Source organism: Salmo salar, chromosome 01, assembly GCF_965601325.2.
Source record: "Salmo salar chromosome 01, fSalSal1, whole genome shotgun sequence".
NCBI classification, from domain to species: domain Eukaryota; kingdom Metazoa; phylum Chordata; class Actinopteri; order Salmoniformes; family Salmonidae; genus Salmo; species Salmo salar.
In genome coordinates, this window is record NC_138291.1 from 136,181,518 (window position 1) to 136,201,778 (window position 20,261).

At 42.1% G+C, this 20,261-nt stretch overlaps 2 protein-coding genes and 1 long non-coding RNA gene across 3 annotated transcripts in view; 1 reads left to right on the forward strand and 2 right to left on the reverse strand.

Annotated features, from left to right (window-relative positions):
* slc27a4 (solute carrier family 27 member 4) overlaps positions 1–14,663 on the reverse strand; it is a 32,238-nt gene extending 17,575 nt beyond the window's left edge. Inside the window, exons 1-3 of the mRNA XM_014125609.3 lie at positions 14,307–14,663; positions 10,711–10,872; positions 3,489–3,883 (exon numbers count right to left, since the gene is read on the reverse strand). Of these exons, the coding sequence (XP_013981084.1) occupies positions 3,489–3,883; positions 10,711–10,871 (556 nt within the window). The 5' untranslated portion in view covers position 10,872; positions 14,307–14,663. The remainder of the gene's footprint in view (positions 1–3,488; positions 3,884–10,710; positions 10,873–14,306) is intronic.
* LOC123724504 (uncharacterized) lies at positions 113–8,769 on the forward strand. The gene is made up of 2 exons (XR_006757058.1): positions 113–345; positions 7,873–8,769. It is a non-coding gene; the product is annotated as an uncharacterized LOC123724504 (long non-coding RNA).
* A 2,067-nt stretch (positions 14,664–16,730) lies between the features above and the next one.
* swi5 (SWI5 homologous recombination repair protein) lies at positions 16,731–19,536 on the reverse strand. The gene is given in 5 exon segments (NM_001140641.1): positions 16,731–17,489; positions 17,988–18,082; positions 18,344–18,447; positions 18,537–18,585; positions 19,291–19,536. Coding segments are annotated over 5 exon segments (417 nt in total). The 5' UTR covers positions 19,395–19,536; the 3' UTR covers positions 16,731–17,424.
* Positions 19,537–20,261: the final 725 nt, after the last annotated feature.

The following is a 20,261-nucleotide window of genomic DNA, read 5'->3' on the forward strand; positions in this document are numbered from 1 at the left end:
ATAAAGAACAGAGTAACAGCAGCATATAATGACTTTAAAAGTGTGTACAGTGTGTGTGTGTGTGTGTGTAGTGCAGTAGTGAGAGGAACGAGGAAGTACACTCATACAAGGCAATATGCTTGCGCCAGAAATTATAGCTTGAGTTCAACAAAATGGATTATAACGTTGCGGATATAGTAATGTGTGACACAATTTTGTGCATACAACATCTAAAGACCTGCACCACGATATTGAGAGCTTTTCTGTTTGCAAAAGGATGTGTTTGGTTGGTTTATGAGCATTTGTTCATGTTTTTGGATGCCCTGAAACTCCAGAATGAGGCTAAGGTAGTCAACTGCTGGTGAGGTAAGTTTCTCAAAAACAAGTGGAATTGCAACAACAACAACAAAAAACTGTCTGGAGCCTTCTATATTATAACATTCCATTTACATATAAAATACAGATTAGGGTCCTAAAGAATGAAGGTGGAAACTATCACTGCATAATTCAAGAACATTCTGTGCCAGTTTCCCAGACCCAGATCAAGCCTACTCTTAGACTAAAAAGCACTTTCAATGGAGAATATTTATTGAACATGCTTTTTCGTCTAGGGACTAGGCGTAATCAACAGTGCATTCGGAAAGTATTCAGACCCCTTGACTTTTTCAAAATGTTGTTACATTACAGCGTTATTCTAAAATTGATTAAATTGTTGTTTTCCCTCATCAATGTACACACAATACCCCATAATGACAAAGCAAAAACAGGTTTTTAGAAATGTTTTGCTAATTTATGGGGTGTCCCTAAACCGGGAAGGTTTTTGCTAACATGCTAACATCGCTAATGTGACTAGAATGGCGTTGTATACAACAACCAACTTTCCAGGACATAGACATGTCTTATATGGGCAGAAAGCTTAAATTATTGTTAATCTAACTGCAGTGTCCAGTTAACAGTAGCTATTACAGTGAACAAATACCATGCTATTGTTTGAGGAGATTGCACAACAACAAAAAACATGTATCATTTATAACTGGTTTGATACATTCACCTCTGAAGGTAAATACATTTAGTAATCTTGCTCTGATTTGTCATCCTGAGGGTCCCAGAGATAAAATGTAGCATAATCTTGTTTGAGCAAATCAATTTTTACGTTCAAATGTAGGAACTGGGGTCTACAGTTTGACCGCACTGCTGTCTCTGGCTCCACACCCACCCTGCCCGGCCATCTAGATGTGTAAAAGTTAGTGTATAAGCTAATGATCCATAATGCATGACATTCCTGGGTGTGTAAACTTATTTTTTATTTTATTACCATAGTATTTTTGTATGTTTTCTATAGTTTTGTACTTGAAAATGTATAAGTTGACCAATACGGCACATTTGGGCAGACTCCTGGCAGACTTGATACAAAATATTGTGCAGTAATGTAATTCTTCACTGGATCAGTCTGAAACTTTGCACACACACTGCTGCCATCTGGTAGCCAAAATCTAAATTACACCTAGACCTAGCCTTTATCTTGCATTTCAAACACGAAAAAAACATATAACGCATGTTTTTTTGTTTGTCTTATCTTATCAGATCTAATGTGTTATGTTCTCCTACATTAATTTCACATTTCCACAAACAAAAAAAACAAAAAAAAGGGTACGATTCTTAAGAGTTAAATATTTAAAACTAAAATATCACATTTACATAAGTATTCAGACCCTTTTTTACTGTCTTGGTATGAAGCTGCAAGCTTGGCACACCTGTATTTGGGGAGCTTCTCACATTCTTCTCTGCAGATCCTCTCAAGCTCTCAGGTTGGATGGGGAGTGTCACTGCACAACTATTTTCAGGTCTCTCCAGAGATGTTTGAGCGGGTTTAAGTCTGGGCTCTGGCTGGAACACTCAAGGACATTCCGAGATTTGTCCCGAAGCCACTCCTGTGTTGTCTTGGCTGTTTGCTTAGGGTCATTGTTCTGTCAGACCGTTGCCCCAGTCTGAGGTGCTCTGGAGCAGGTTTTCATCAAAGATCTCTCTGTACTTTGCTCCATTCATCTTTCCCTCGATCCTGACTCCCAGTCCCTGCCGCTGAAAAACACCCCCACAGCATAAAGCTGGCACCACCATGCTTCACAGTAGGGATGGTGACAGGTTTTCTCCAGATGTGACGCTTGGCATTCAGGCCAAAGAATTCAATCTTAGTGTTTAGTCTTTAGGTGTCTTTTGGCAAACTCCAAGCGGGCTGTCATGTGCCTTTTACTAAGGAGTGACTTCCGTCTGGCCACTCTACCATAAAGGCCTGATTGGTGGAGTGCTGCAGAGATGGTTGTCCTTGTGGAAGGTTCTCCCATCTCCACAGTGGGTTCTTGGTCCCCTCCCTGATCAAGGCCCTTCTCTCCCGATTGCTCAGTTTGGCCAGGAGGCCAGCTCTAGGAAGAGTCTTGATGGTTCCAAACTTCTTCCATTTAGGAATGATGGAGGACACTGTGTTCTCGGGGACTTTCAATGCTGCAGATTTTTTTTGGTACCCTTCCCCAGATCTGTGCCTTGACACAATCCTGTCCCGGAGCTCTACAGACAATTCCTTCAACCTCATGGCTTGGTTTTTGCTCTGACATGCACTGTCAACTGTGGGACCTTATATAAAAAGGTGTGTGCCTTCCAAATCATGTCCAATCAATTGAATTTACCTCAGGTGGACTCCAATCAAGTTGTAGAAACATCTCAAGGATGATCAATGGAAACAGGATGCCCCTAATATCAATTTTGAGCGTCTGCAGGTTTGCATCATGTAGTCCTGCCCTATGCAACTGTAGGTCTAATAAAATATGAACTCAGAGTTTTTGCTTGTGTCTGTCGGGAGCACAGGCGGCTAGTGGCACCTTAATTGGGGAGAACGGGCTCATAGAAATGTCTGCAACAACCTTAATGGAATGGTTTCCATGTGTTTGATACCATTCCATTCACTCCATTCCAACCATTATTATGAGCCGTCCTCCCTCGCCTGCCTCCTGTGGTCGTGAGTGATGGGTTATCAGGCTTGCTAAATAAATACTGGCGGAAAGTGGAGAGCGCCCCTTGAGCTTTGTGCGTTGTGCCCGGCCCGCGCTACCTGCAACTTCCGTGAATCTGATTGGTCATGGCATGCAAAGAGCCTGCAGCAACACTCCGATGTGAAGGACAGAGAAATTGTGCGTGAGTCGAAGAATCATGAGTCAAATCAGTTTAAAAAAGCCGTACTTTGCCCCTCTTTTATACGCTTTGCGGCGATATATTATATTAAATAAAATAAAAAGTGGAGTGATAAATGCCGCCTTACCACACGTTTTCTGGCGGCCCTGCTTCCAGCAACCTGTCACTCAACCAATCACTCCTTCCGTCCACTCCCACCGTCCACTCATCTATCCCATCCCACCCCCCACCCACTCCTCCATCCATCCACTCCCTCCATCCCCCCACTTCCACACCTAGTCCTCCATCCTCTCCTCCCTCCACCCCCCACCCCCCCCTCTCCTCACCCTCGGTCAGCTCGCTGCCAAACACCACAGCCTTGGCGTTGGAAATGGTGACACAGTGCACCAGGGCCTCCAGCCTCAGGTTGAAGTTGATCAGGGCCGCCTCCACACCAATCTTGGCCATGCCCAGCCAGAGGCCCACGTACTGGGACCGGCTCTCCATGAAGAGAGCCACCACATCCCCTTCCACGAAGCCCCTCTGGAGCAGCAGGTTGGCCACACGGTTGGAGTACTCGTCCAGCTGCCGGAAGGACCACTTCTCGCCGGTGCCTTCAAAGATGAGCGCTGTCTTGTCCCCATGGCGACGCACGGTCTCTGCGAAGATCTTCGGGAGGGTATTTCGTTCCCGCAGGTGACGCTTGACGTTCCATTTCACCTTGATGAGGACGCCCGCTGCACTGTGGGGGAGAAGGAGGTGAAGGATAGGGTGAGAATACGACGACAACAACAACAACAGCTCAAAGGTGCTAAGAGTCTAAAGAGAACAACAATGTTAGTCTGAATGTTGAGACATGGTAGTAAACTGGGCCGTGTTCACAAGGCACCAAACAGAAAGAAACAGTTTGAAACAGGGAGGGACTACCTGAACTTAAGTGCCCTAATGAACACGACCCAGATGTTGTTCTGCATGTTATTTCCTGACTATTTATCAGTGGACGTGATGTACATAGTGATAAAGCAATAACATCTATCTCTGTTTTGCATCTGGTATCAAAGTTCAAATTGAGAAATGTCTATTATTCTATGCTGTATTCTTAATTCACTATCACTTTCACGATCTATTTCCTCAATAATCTCTCTAACATCTCTATAATTCAATTTCGCCTTCGATTTCCCTGATTTTTCTGCCATAACTACGGTAAAAACAATACTAACAAGCGAAAATCCTGTGCGTAAATAACGTGGCTACTCCAGTTGAAATTCAATGGCGAATGGTTGTCTTGTCTTTACGCGTGAGTTTTAGACGTAGGATCATCTCCCTGGTTAGAACCATCCCACATCGCCGTTTACCTCAGCTCATTGGCTATCTACCAAGCTAGATTTCAAGACGATCAGTGGTCATTGGGCCGAAATACAGTCAATCAATGAAGCGATGGCCATATCATTGGTGCGCAATGAGGTCGGAGGTTGGTGTGTTCAAATGAGTACCTATCGGTCAATAGGTCCCGGGAAAGAACAAGCAAGTTTGGCTGTGCTACTAACAAACACAGTATTGCAATGAAGCCAACCATGACTAGATAAACACAACTTTAGACTGAGAATTTACGTCCAAAAGTTGAAGGACACCGAATTCACGACAGAAGCCGTTTACAAAATGTTTCGTGTAAGGCTATAAAAAATAGATTTTATCGAACAAAACAACCATTTATTGTTTCGTCATGACCTTCTGTATTGCCAAAGAAGAAGATTTTCAAAGGTAATTCATGAATTTCAATGGTATTTGTGACTTTTGTGACTAATATACATCGGTAGTAGCTGTACTTAATGTTTTGTATACTGAGCGATAATGCATGGTTTGCTTTCGCAGAAAAGTATTTTTTAAATATGACACTGGGGATAAATTACCAAGAGGTATAGCTTTAATTTGGTGTATTGCACTTGTGATTTTATGAAAGTTAAAATAGTTATAATAATTCATTTTGTGGCTCACGTTCTGTGTTGTTGTCGTGGTGTTCCGCTAGCGGAACGCCTAGATGTAAGAGGCAATGCAGACATTTTTATATCAATATCAAATAATTTATGGGTAACAATTGAGTATGTTACTGTGATTGTTTTCAATTAACTGCTCCCGAGTGGGACAGCCATCTATGGCACTGCATCTCAGTGCTACAGGCGTCACTACAGACCCTGGTTCGATCCCGGGCTGTATCACAACTGACCGAGTCCCATAGGGCGCCGCACAATTGGCCCAGCGTCGTCCGGGTTAGGGGAGGGTTTGGCCGAGGTAATCCGTCATTGTAAAATAAAAATGTGTTCTTAACGGACTTGCCTAGTTAAATAAAAAGTAAACATTCAAACTAAACCAAAGCATGGATTGCTGTCATACCTTGTCGATAGACTGCTTACATGCTAAGGAAAATAATTTGTAATTTTGTAATTTGGGTGAACTATCCCTTTAATGTACAGCTCGAACTCCTTATAGAAAACAACGAAGAGTGTTTTTTATTAGTGAATTTACATTCATGAATATGACATTTTGGCATTAGCAAATTTAAGAGGTACATCTTTTTTCTTTATCCTTATTATAGTTAAGGAAATCCCGAGCAGTACATTCTCCCATAAAAAAACAAAAGTCATCAAGAATATCATCAATTGAGTATCTACAAATATCTTGCCTTAATCTCTTGACATGTAGACCATGAAAAAAATAAATGCAAAACTGTTTCTGGATGCTCATCACAACAAGTACAGTTAACGTTAATATGTCTTTTGTTTGTTTCTTCAGGTAATGATTCGCAGGGTAATACTTAAATATAATTCTGAAAGAGACCTCTTTGATCTTGTTAACAAGCAGGTATTTGTGTGGTAATAACCAAACCTTTTTTCCAACAGATATTATTGACAAATGTATTCCAGTAAGTTGTGACATCATGAATAGATACAACATTCCATTGAAATAAAGCACGTATAGATCTGTTCTTGTTCTGAGGTAGAAAGTATTTTCTATACAAAATATCCTTATTGTTCCAAATGAAATACCTATGCGGGGAAAAAGTATGGTTATATATTAATGACCACGCTAAGAACACTTGTCTATGAAAAGTAGATCATTTTTTGTAGGAATCTCATCAATGTTGTAGTTACAAAGCAAAATAAAATTGAAGTCACCAAAACGGGAGAAGAAATGAGGGATGAAATTCCAAGTTGAAGTTGTATTATTTAAGGAATGTCCAATTTATCTTAAAAGTATTATTCAAGTATTATTTCAAGGATAAATCCCTCTGCAACCAATGGATCAACTTCTTTTAGTTTTTTTGCAATAATAGGCTTGAAGTTTAATGAGCATCTTTCCTGTTGATCCTAAACTTTGGTAATCCCAAGGTATGTTACTTTTCCTTGACTGGAATATCGCAGATAGAAGCTAACAATTCACACTTCAGATTTAGGCAATCTGTAGGCACAAATCTGTGCGTAAACCATGCGTGTGATCATTTCCACACATATCAACAAAGTACTGAGTAAAGGGTCTGAATACTTGTAATAAATGTAAAATTGACGTTTTTAATTTTTTTATATATTTGCCTCTTTTTTTTTTGCTTTGTCATTATGTGGTATTGGCTGTAACGTAAGAAAATGTGGACGAAGTCAAGGGTTCTGAATACTTTCCAGATGCACAGTATATGTTGGTATGTCATGGCTGAGCTGTGCTGATCTGCCGCAGTCTAATGTCAGCTCTTCTCTCTGTACGCTGTTATCTGTTCATATAACCATGTTGTCACACCCTGATCTGTTTCACCTGTCCTTGTGCTTGTCTCCACCCCCCTCCAGGTGTCGCCCATCTTCCACATTATCCACTGTGTATTTATACCTGTGTTTTCTGTCTGTCTGTGCAAGTTCGTCTTGTTTGCCAAGTCAACCAGCTCCTGTTTTTCCCCAGTCTCTCTTTTTCTCGTCATCCTGGTTTTGACCTTTGCCTGCCCTGACACTGAGCCCGCCTGCCTGACCATTCTGCCTGCCCCTGACCTCGAGCCTGCCTGCCGCCCTGTACCCTTTTGGACTCTGCCCTGGCTATGAACCCTTGCCTGTCGACGACCTGCCTTTTGTCTATCCCTTGGACTATAATACATAGAGCTCAAACCATCTGCTTCCTGTGTCTGCATCTGGTTCTCGCCTTGTGTTGTTATACATGTGTGCTTTCCTTTTAGAAATCTCATTCAGGCGAATTCCTGCCTTCCTTATCAATGGTCCGATAGCAGGGTTTCAGTTGATTTTAGGTGTCAGGACCCTTCCGCGTGTAGTCTGCTCGGGAATGAATCTGACCACCTACTCTTCATGGCCTACGAAGAAGCGACCAACGTGCATATCAAAGAGCATCTCTCCTCTCTCATTAGCACAAGTTTGACTTTGCCGTTAAAGCAATGGTGTTGGGTTTACACTGACGCTTTTCCAGAGGCGGTCTGTGTGATGGCTTTTATGGGTTCTTCATTCCGAAGGACACAAAATGTTCCATCCCTTTTAAATCTTGTATGATCTCAAGTTCTGACTGTTTATGACCACTCCCATGTTAATTGTATTCTCATACACTCCAAGAATTTACGACTAGCAATGGAACATCCAGTTGTCATCACTAGAATTAACACTGCCTTTGTCCTCTCTTTCATGTTATGCTAACTGCATGCTGACCACGGGCTGCACCTGGTGAACCTCTGTCGAACAATAATGCTAGCAAAAAATGACAAGATACTGCAACTCATCATGGCTCCGGTTCCTTCGCCAGCATTGCGGGCGAGCTCTGAGCAACAGACAACCCACTCCAGCATGGACGCTGCTACTGCTTCTCAATGGGTCCCAGCTTACCCTCAAGATCATTGGCCTCTGCTGCTTACGAACAGAGATTGTGGAAGCCTAGATGAGTTACTGCAGTAATTGCTAATCGTGTCATTACTCTAAGGGTCAAATAGCTACATCGCTTCTCTTTTGCTGCATTGCAATACTACTATATACAGTACCAGTCAAAAGTTTGGACACATCTACTCATTCCAGGGTTTTTCTTTATTTTTACTATTTTAGTGAAGACATCAAAACCAGGATATAACACATATGGAATCACGTAGCAACCAAAAAAAGTGTTAAACAGATCAAAATACATTCTAGATTGCCTTGACGACAGCTTTGCACACTCTTGGCATTCTCTCAACCAGCATTACTGCTACTGCAATGAAGCAATAAGGCCCGAGGGGGGTGTGGTATATGTCCAACAAGCCGACACGTGGTTTTCTGAGAAGCTATCTCGGTATGGTATGCCTGCTGTAGCTTACACATAGTTTATCCTTCATGTCACACATATGCAGTATCAATCATATTATATAGATTACGTAGGTGATCTTAAAGCCCTTAATGGCGTGCGTCTGCCGTACACAAAGTTCATTGTCTGTTTTGGGGATTGGTATAGCATACCTTGATATCTGCCTGTTATTATTATAACTTACATGATGATCTCACATGTATGCTCTTGCAGTGAGCTGCCCTGAAGGAGCAGAGGTGAGTGCCACTGCTAATGTCGCTGCATGTATTGTCATCTTCTAATAAATGGTTTCCTGTCTGAAATAAAGCGTAAAAGGTTCATACAGGAAACACGAGTGTTGCGTCAGCTAATATTGCACCATTGGATTCATCACCCTTCCTTAATATAGCTGTGAAGACACACACACACACACACACACACACACACACACACACACATACATATACACACAGTCTAACACACACACACACACACTCATTGCAATATTGTAATGATAATGATGGAGCATTGTAAATTTGGATAGTGCACAATGTATTGTGTGATGTTTTGTTGTATTTATGATGTAGATTATTGTTGTGGTGTGTTGTTTCTTGTTTCATTCCTGTTTGGACCCCAGGAAGAGTAGCGCCTTGGCATCAGCTAATGGGGATCCTAATAAAAACTAAATGGTGGTCTATTAGTCAACCAGGTTTACACACACATACTCTGATGGCTGCCGTGCACAAGCTATGCGCTGGTGTTCTCGGTGACATGCTAATGCTGTAACACGGTTACTCGCTATGCATGTCTGTTTTCTGCTTTCCCACCGCCCACCCCAGCCTCCACCTGTTTGGGCTCTGCTTTTGTTTCGATCAGGGGGATTGGTATAGCATACCTTGTTTTCTGCCTGAATTGTTATATCTTACATGACGCATGATCTGGCAGTGAGCTACCCCGAAGGAGCAAAGCCTAACGCCAAGACTAACGTACAGTACTGCATGTATTGTAATCTTCGAATTAATGGCTAAACTAATACGTGACGTTTCCTGTCTGAACCATGGTGGACGCACAACCAGGCTAGAGTAATACAACTCAGCTCGGCCCGTTTTGGCTCAGCAGTGTGACAAAAACGGGTAAAAACGGATTCCCCTTCCCCTTCAATGTTTGCAGATCTGTAAGGTCAACACCACTACACCATTCCAGACCGTTCAGATCTGCAAACATTGAAAGGTTACTTGGGGGCGAGGGGTAGTGGCTGTACCTGTCACCATGGTTTTGTCTGAAACGTTGTTCCCCCTGCTGCTATTGAACCAGGTCTCTCTTGGAAAAGAGATGTTATCTCAATGAGAAAAACCTGTATAAATAAAAGGTACAAAAGAAAAATAAATGGTGAACAGCTTATAACGCAGAGAAACCTCAGCACCTGTCTCTCTCGTTTGTCTGCGCTATGTCTCTGTTCTCTCTGAAATATTCCTCCATACCTGACCTGATTAACTCCTCAACTCTTCGCTCTGTCACACACTTTAGCTTGTCTTACAGGAATATGCTCATTTTCTTGTAGGAGACATTTGTACTCCTAGTCCTAGTCACATTTGTTGTTTTAAAAAAATCTGTTCTGCAAAGCTGTAAACTTGTTTAAGGAGCAATGACTTCCTGATTTCGTTTCGCTCCACTTTTTGCTTTCCCTCCTGTCTTTAAGTTTGGTTTTAATTTTGTTTGCTTGTTCTCGGGCAAATTTAGTGGGCGTTCATGGTGGGTTTCTTTTAGGTCCCAGTTGCTGTTGCTAGTCAGCTTTCAGTGGACACCCAGATGTGTGTCTTTCAGAACCCCTCTTAAATCCCCAACTGTTTAGTTTTGGTTGTTGTCAGTGACTCTTTGTTAGTTCTCCTTACTTTTTGAGCGTCCATTTTTGGTTTTCTTGCTGGGGAACGTAACACACACATACACACACCCCTAACCCCCTACGCACTCCAGGTGTCTGCCAATGGTCTTGTCGAGCTAGCTATGAAATCACAACACAGAGAAACCTCAGGAATCCTCAACACTCCCCCCTGTCACACACTTTAGCTTGTCTTACAGGAATATGCTGCTTTTTTTTGTTGGAGACAGTTACACAACTATTTAGCCATGGTCAAATTATCTGTTGTTTGAAAGGTCTTAAAACCGAGCAGGACTGACTCACATTTCCATAAAACATGCTTCTGAGTGACTTGAAAAACAAACCCATTTACTTGGAGACATGTACACACACACCACAGCCCACACTATACTCCCACTCACTGTACGTCTCTGCCGATGGTCTTGGCAAAAATGTATATGAACTTCCAACCTCCAGAGCCCAGGTAGAAGATGAGGATGGAGGGGAGGACTTGGAACCAGGGCAGGCCCACCAGGAGACGGAACACGAAGAGCAGGACAGTGCAGCAGGCCAGGCGCATCATCCTGGAGAGTAGGAAACGCAAGTCACAATGTCACCACATTCTATCAATTTTCAAGAATATTTTCTAAGGGCTTAAATCAAGGGTCCCATGTTCTGAACACAAGTTCCTGTACAGTCGGTGATCTGACGAGAGGGCAGTTGCCTATCATGTTGCAAAGGACACCTTGATTTTTTTTTTAAAGGCTGTGAGGGGAAAAAAAAAACATGTTATAAAGTATTATTATAAATGTTACAAAGCTTAAACTAGACCTTTACTTTCATTTACTTATACTTCATTTTATTCTAGCACAGAGGTTGCACTTTCAATGACCCTGTGGTGTGTGGTTGTGGTAGTCTTGCCTTCCTTAGCTGAATGCACTTTTTTGTAAGTCTCTCTGGATAGGAGCGTCTACTGAATTAGTGATTGCATACATTTCATGCATTTTGTTTTTTGTACTGGCCCCCCGTGGGAATCGAACCCACAACCCTGGCATTGCAAACACCATGCTCTACCAACTGAGCCACAGGGAAGCCTGTGGATATGTCAAATATAACCATGCATAGGCCTACACCCTGCCTACACTCTTGCCTTTGGCATTAGGTGAGTGTCGTCAGGTAGGACTATCTAGATAAGGAAGGCGACTAAAAACACGACCTTTGACATTCGCTGCCTCCGAGCCTTTCCTGAGCAACATTCACAGCTGGGTATGGTGGGGTCTGGGTGGTGATGTTGCTGATCCATTTTGATCATTCAGGCTTTTCTCGATCAGAATAGAGGGGCCTCAAACGTTCTCTGTTCTAAATCTCTATAGAGGTTCTCTGTATTCCACATCCCTTTTCCCCTTTAAATGTCTTCTTATCTATTTATAACTTCCAGATTAAGACCTACACTACATGCCATTATGGATAGGCTCTATGCTAAATTACAAGTAAATGAATGTAAAGGTCTAGGTTATGCTTTGTAGCATTTCTAAGAATGCTACAAAGCAAGGTGTCCTTTGCAATATGTATTACAGCGGGTCGAGAGCTTCAAGTTCCTCTGTGTCCACATCACTAAGGACCTATCATGGTCCAAACACACCAACACAGTCGTGATTTGGCCCAGCGTCGTCCGGGTTTGACCCGGGTGTAGGCCGTTATTGTAAATAAGAATTTGTTCTTAACTGACTTGCCTAGTTAAATAAAGTTTACATTTAAAGAAAAAAGAAAAAAAAGAGGGCACAACGACGCCTCTTCACCCTCAGGAGGCTGAAAAGATTTGACATGGGCCCTCAGATCTTCAAAAAGTTCTACAGCTGCACCATTGAGAGTATCTTGACTGTCTGCATCCCCGCTTAGTATGGCAACTGCTTGGCATCCGACCACAAGGTGCTACAGAGGTTAGTGCGTACAGCCCAGTACTTCACTGGGGCAGAACTCCCTGCCATTCAGGAATCTCTATACCAGGCGGTGTCAAGGAAGGCCCTAACAATTGTCTAAGACTCCAGCCACCCAAATCATAGACTGTTCTCTCTGCTACCGCATGGCAAGCGATACCCGGAACACCAAGTCTGGAACTAAAAGGCACCTGAACAGTTTATACCCCCAAGCCATAAGACTGCTGAACAAATGGCTATTTACATTGACCCCCTCTATTCTTTTATTATCTTCATTGTTTTGCACTGACTCTCTTGCACTCGCTCTTTGCACACTCACTAGACTCTACGCACACACTCACAAATACTACACTCCAACACACACACACTACATACTCTCTCTCACACACAAAACACACACACCCGCATGCATATTGACGCCACACACACACACACACATGCATATTGACGCCACACACACTCACACATAGACACACTTTCACACACACTGCTGCTACTCTGTTTACTATATATCCTGGTTGCCTAGTCACTTTTACCCCTACTTACATGTACATACTGTATTACCTCAATTACCTCAATTACCTCGTACCCCTGCACATTGACTCGGTACTGGTACTCCTTGTATATAGCCTTGTTATTGTTTTTATTGTGTTCCTTTTTTATTTAAATATTTGTCTTTCTTTTTAACTCTGCACTGTTGGTAATGGGCTCATAAGTAAACACTTCACCTGTTGTATTCTGGCGCATGTGACCAATAAAATTTGATTTTGATTTGTTTTTGCAAGGTCCAGTTTGGGAATGTCCTGACCACAAGGGCTCTCCAGGCCAGCGCCATATTGATGTAAAAACAAAGCCAAAGGTGTCTCTGCCTATGACATATTTTGGTATCAAAGAATTATAAAATTGGCTACGGGCCATTACTGTTATGTTAGTATGCAGTAGGCTACAGGTGAGACATGTTCTTTGTTATAATTTTATCTGTCAATTTACAGCACAAACTGGGGCTCACAGATTACATAAACATTTATTATTTACTGTTGGACATACAGATCAGAACCAACACAGAGCCATAGGGCAGAGGACGTGGGCCCGTCTCAATGCTACCTGATATGGCCGGTGCCTTTTGTTAATGAGATAGGAACCTTTATCTGACGCTAATATCTATGCATCGGTGTCAACAAGAACACATGATTCTTATTTCTAATATTTTCTGTTATGAGGCGGCAGCATGAGTATGATAAATTATCGCTTGCGTCAAAGTGCTCATCATCAGCGGATATTACACCCTCTGGCCAGCATGGCAATAGGCTACATACATTTATAATGTAGCCCAGGCTATGGCCCACAGAAGAGGATTAAACATTGCTGAGATTAAATAATATGACTATTTAGGCTCTAAATCATCATCCAACATCACAACATAGGCAGGGGCTTGGAAAATGAGAATGTTTGGCAACCTGCGCATCTATAGATAGCTGTAGCCTACATCCCGGAAATTTAACGCGGGCACAGTAGCATCACAGCAGCAGTACTGCGGTAGTAGGGAGAGAGAGAGAGAGGCAGGCTCACTGCTGATTGGAAATTTAAAAAAGACTCGACCAACACCAGCAGCTATGCCATGTGCGCGACCAAATATAATCAGAACCGTTACATCTCTAAAAGGTTTCAATCGTGTACATTCGATCGAACGTCCATGGTGTCGATCGATGTATGATAAGGTGATAGCAACATCAGCAAGGTTGCATGAGTCGCTATAGTGCGCAACGAAATACACACTAGAATGGAGTGGTGGTGGCTATTCTGTAGCCTCTCAATTTAGTGTGTCAACGCTGCCCGATTTTCGGCCACACGCCCTCTTGGCACTGACAATATATAATATTAGGGTATTCTACATAACGGAATAGAATCGTCCAACAGATTCGAACATGGTCCATTCAAACACAGGCAAGGTTGTTAAAGGACAGTTGGTGAAGCCTAAGCTATCCGGACCTCACTAGGCGACTAAATAATCATGGAGCCGGAAACCAGACCATTGAGGGAAATAGAAATGTGAGTGTTGTGAGTGTTCTTTTTTGACATACCTTGTTTCACGTCCCCCACAATCACAATAATGTGCGTATTACACCGGACGTGGAACCCGTTTTGTAGTCTACAATTCCGCCTTGATCGGCTTAGCAAAGCCTTCCACCGCTCTCTGGCTGTTACTTGTGCGTTGGCACACGCACACACATACACAGCACACACACCTGGGTTTCAGCGAACTGCCCTTCCTCCTGTAGGATTATATCAAATTCGCCTGCCTCCTTGGTTCGACTTTTCCCCCCATCTAAATCATCAGATAATTCATATCGCCAGTATCATTTTTTTCCCAGCTTCATCGTAGCCATGAGCTCTCTCGCTACAGTAATTCAAATGACTTTATCATTTTCTTAGTAGAGCCCGCCCCCTCCGTATACGCCGTTATGTGTAAACGATGAGTGACATGACCTACGCCCAATCACAGCGCCCATAGTTTATAATTGACTCCGATAGAGGTGGAGCTTGCCGCAGAAATTCTGTCAAGGAAATGCGGCCCTGCAGACGAGTGGGTGCACGGCCGTTTCCACCCGGTAGTGACATAGGCCTGATGCGGGTCTATGAGACGCGCGTAAAACCCTCACAGCTTCAAATCGTAGGGGTAGGGGAGATCACCGTATACAGTCATACTGTGGGAGCCGCTCACTGTACCAGACCTGCGCATAACGGTAGTTCTATTCTGCCCATAATAAACCCAGGCCTCCACTAGAGCGCAGCACTGGTACTGTTCGGATGCTCGGATATGGACCGAGGTAGGTGCAGGGTTCAATAAGGCATTCGTTTCACACCATAACCACATTCTTCTATGGCAGTATAGTCAGTGAGGCACCGTGCAGGCAATTGTTCTTAGGCTGCTAAAATTATCACAGGATAATACTTAATCATTTACAGAAAGCCCTTTTTTTTAAGCTATATTTAGCTATTATGATAACGTTATGATTTAATGAGGGTGCCTTGCGGTTGCTTGCTATTTTGCAGGCTATTTCTAAAGCAGGAAGTGTGAATAAAAAGTTGGCCAGGACAGTAGACTATAGAGAAACTAACCACTGGGCACACCACATCAATTCAACATGGAAATTCGGGTCATTTTTGGTTGAGATGTTGATTAATGGAATTTCAACCTTTATTCACCCTCTCAAAAAAGCACAGTAAAGTTGAAATGGGAATACAATGTAAGATATGTTGTATTTATACAACAACTTAATGTGTTATCACTGTGCTTCAACTAATAGCACAACCAAATGACCTGGATTGTAGTTGAGATTACATTAAAAATACATAGTGCAAGTGATTAATGCTGTTCGAGGTTCTGCACAAATATTTATATTGTGAAGAGCTCCACAGACCAGAAACCTTTGCACGCTATCTTGAACATGCACACTTTCTATGATTACATAATAAGACTTTTATAGTTACATTAACCTCAAAATGTGACCATGGATGTGTTACTCATTTTAAGGTTGAATAAAAACTTTTACATTCGTTTTTATGATAGCCTTAACTTTAGGCTATTTACAAAAGTCATATAGAATTGTGTCAAGTTGACAACTCAACCAACATTTAAAGGACATGCATCTAAGGCTTGGATAGTTTAATCTGAGCCACTGGCTTAATCCTATTCTTTAACTTGTATTTTTAGTTTAGTTGGAGATGTGTTCATTGGCCGTAGTTTATGCCTACCCATACCATAACCTCACCGCCACCAAACCGCTCACCCACATGAACGCCATACACGCTGTCTGTCATCTGCTCGGTACAATTGAAACCGGCATTCATCCGTACTGCCAAATTCTCCAAATGTATGGCATTGTTGTGTGCGACAAATCTGCACATTTTAGAGTGGCCTTTTATTGTCCACAGCACAAGGTGCACCTGTGTAATGATCATGCTGTTAATCAGCTTCTTGATATGCCACACCTACCAGGTGGATTGATTATCTCGGCAAAGGAGAGACCAAATGGATAGCTGTAGACTGATCAATTCTCCAGTAGGAGGTGCTGCCTAGCCTTTCGTTTCTTCCGATAGTGGATAGAACGTTGAAGATCTGATGTCGTTTCAAAGGCACAAATTGAATATATTTTATACAAGGTTTGTCCATGTTGAAAATCGGTTACCATGACAATTCTGTGGCTGAAATTTCACCCTCAAAACAAGTTTACATTGATGACTTTTTTGCAAATCCAATGTACTTTCCACGACACAATACATTGAAATATTAAGTTGAAACAACTAGCTTGCGCCCATTGGGTATGCTCATTGAGTCATGAAAAAGAGGAGATAAAACACACACACACAAAGCCTACCACACTAATCATTGGATCATCTGTGCAGTGCGGCAGCACTTCTTACAGCTACTATCAGCTCAAGACAAATCATTATCAGTGGTTTCCACATAGATTATGACAAGGCACCTCTTTTTTTATTTTTTTAATCAATCAATCAGTAACAATCATTCTCCTCAGTGATCTTCAACAGAACTTTCTCCTCCAATAAACAAGCCCAACAAAACCTCTGAAGACACTGGGGGGACAATTCACTTGATCTCTGAACATGCATTCAATACATCCTTTGCAGTCAAAAACAAAACATACTGCACAAATAGTTATTTTGTTGGAACTTGCCAGAACTTAATTTGCAAATATAATACATTTATGAAGTAAAATATTTGTTTTACTCATAAACTTGCCAGCACTACATTTGGAAATAGAGCAGACGTTAGTTTGAAAGTCAGTTTTCCCTTGCACTTCCGAAGCAGAGTATGCACCAATACTGTTAATGGAAATAAATGCATTACCTTCTTATGAGTGCAATGTAGGAGAGCAAGTAGATTCCGTTTTGAAGTTAAGATTCATCCATTTTCTTAGTTCTTTGTCAACACTTAAGACCCATAAGCGAGTTTAGTAGAAGAGAACGATGTGCAACAATTAATTCTACAGACTCTGTACTGTTCTGAATTTCCACTTTTGTTGTTGGCCCAGAGGGCAATTGTGTACGGTGTGCTGCCTACACACATGGTTATACCTATATAGATTAGGCCAAACACCCATCAAAGAAAATACTGTTGAAGAACGCAACTTGTTCTGGAGGGGGCAGAGCATAGGATGGGCACCCACTCTCTCTCCCTTAGTCATCCAGCTCAAGCCCAAATTGTCCGTACAGGTCTCGTGTGGTCACTCCTCTCAGGGCAGCTGCAACACACACACACACACACACACACACACACACACACACACACACACACACACACACACACACACACACACACACACACACACACACACACACACACACACACACACACACACACACACACACACACACACACACACACACACACACACACACACACACACACACACACAAAAACAGTTTGAAATCATTTCCAACACTACCTGTGCTTGCCTGACTTAATGTAACCAATGGAACGTTCAGAAAAGTAGAATAGAGTTGAAATGACTTGAATAACTAAAGTAGAGGAGTTTAAATTATATTATGGTCAGTCCGTGAGATGTCCTTCACTATGGCTATTCTACTGAATGGAAGACAAATATTTTACTACCACCAAAGCTGATTAGATTGTGGCAGAGTAGTTAGTGAATGTGAAAATATGTGTGTGTGTGTGTTTGTATACTGTGAAAATCTGTGTGTGTGTTTGTATACTGTGTACACCTGTGTGTAGGCCTCACCTATCCTGCCTACTAGTGACTGTCCGATGTCTTTGATGTCGTTGTACTCATGTAGCAAGTCAATGTGCTGCTCCAACTCATCAACTCTGATCCCACTGTAGAAATCCACACACATTGGTTAGTCTCTCAACACACATGGTTTCATCTATACTGCCAATGTATTGTTTGTGAATTAATAACAGCATGAATACAAAGTGTTAATGTTATTACAAATATTGGACAACACTATCAGATGACACACACAACCTAATCAACAAGTAAAATATTTGCATTCCATTCAGTAGAATAACCATAGTGAAGCACATCTTAATGAATGACATTTAAACAACTCTACTATGCAACTCTATTGTACGCACTCTTTCTCCAACAGTGCAATCTCTGAGTCTAACTTTGCCCGTCTCTTCTTCAGTTCCTCTATCTCTTCTTCAGGCTTGGCAGGGCTAGTACTGGAGGTCTGGACCTGGGGAAAGACAAGGACTATGATGATGATGCCAAAACATATTGTGGTGTGTGTGATATGCAAAAGCAATTCTACATCAGAAGACTTACAGGTGATTTGAAGCTGGAATGGACTTTTGTGTGTCCCGAGTATGGGGTCCTAAGGGGGGGGGGGGGGGGGGACAAGTATTCAATGAAATCACAGACCTATAACCTAGACGGAATAGTATCGCATGTCACATCAGTGTGTATAAGAGTCTGCCCAGGTTATCAGGGATCTAGGCCTAAAGATAAGGTAGGTAGATTACGTTCAAGATCCTGTCACGAAGTTATCAAGTTGTGTTCAAGAGGGAATGGTATGATAAATGTGAAATAAACCTAGATTATTCAAACCTAGATATTGAATGGTGCCACACTATGGAATTTGCTTTGCCACAAACTTAATTGGTTAATGAAAATGCAACAAGTACTCTCTGCCAGTTTGATGGAAGTGCAATTAGTTTGTGGCAAAGTCCATTGTGTGGCACCGTTCAATATATTGGTTTATTACTCTAGGTGTACTTGATCATAGCATCTTAAAAGTAATCTGCCTGCCTTGTCTGAGTACGTTGTATAGAGTTTTCAAACGTGTAACATTTTTGCTGAGGCAAGCACAACATTCAGTAATGGTACACTACCGCCACCTAGCGGCAAAGATGAAGTATCACAACAACCTTTCAGCTAACAACTGAATAGACGCTAACTACGATACCATGAAAGAAAAGTACCTTGAATGTGGAGCAATTACAATAGTGTCACCCCGCGCTATAAAAGGTACCTGTCCAGTTAACAAGACTTGTGACTTTGTGGAACACTATTTTCGTACCTTTTATGAGCCCCTTTAGGTGTAGAGAAGACCTTCCCCTTTGGTGTTGACAATGTTACATCCGGGACATTCCCACATATTTCACTACTCCGTTCTGTATCCATACCACTTCGAAGTATATTAGCCAGATAAAATGACAAACTGTGCGAAAACGACGTCTCAAAACTGACTTTCGTGGGGTGTGCGTCTCGCCTTTTCCCAGTAGTTTACTTATGTAGTTGTCTACACATCATTCTTTCCCGCGCTAAGAAAACGTACAGCATTTTCATTGGTCCTCAGCATTAAATGGGTCGATGTGTGATGTTACTATTTGACCGCTAGGCGGCGGCATTAACCAAACTATTTCACCAGGAGACAGCCCAACAGCAAGTCAGGTCTCAAGGACAATCAAATAAAAATACCCTTGTTGAATTATGAAAAATTCATATTGATATTGAATTCGATTTTTGACATATATATTTTTTCATTTTTGCACTGTATATATAGGCCAAGCAAGTGTTTTCCCTCACAGCACAAATTCCTTGGCACCCATGGTGATTATGTTTAATATGATGCTGTTGATTAACTATTTAACTATTTAGCAGTATTATGGCGTGGGGGGTAGAAGCTGTATCATTATTCAATATCTACCCGGACTATCTGCATTGACTCTTTTGCAGTAACCAATTTATCATTGATCTGAAAATGTGGCCGGAGGATTCGTATGGAGGGTGTGACGTGTAAATACGGAGCCTCTGGATGCACTCAGAGGTCAAATCGAGCTCTGTACCGCATCGATTGTGTGGCTCTCAAATGTGGTAACATGTGGATGGCAACGTATAGCTCGCTCCACATTGACATGATTGGTTGACGGTAGATGAGGGCGGGATGTCCTGTATAAACACAAGCTCACTTCCTTAACAACTTCCTTCACAACAGCTTTGCGCTGGTCGGCGAAGTGCAAGACGTGTGAATGCCTTGACTTCTGCGGA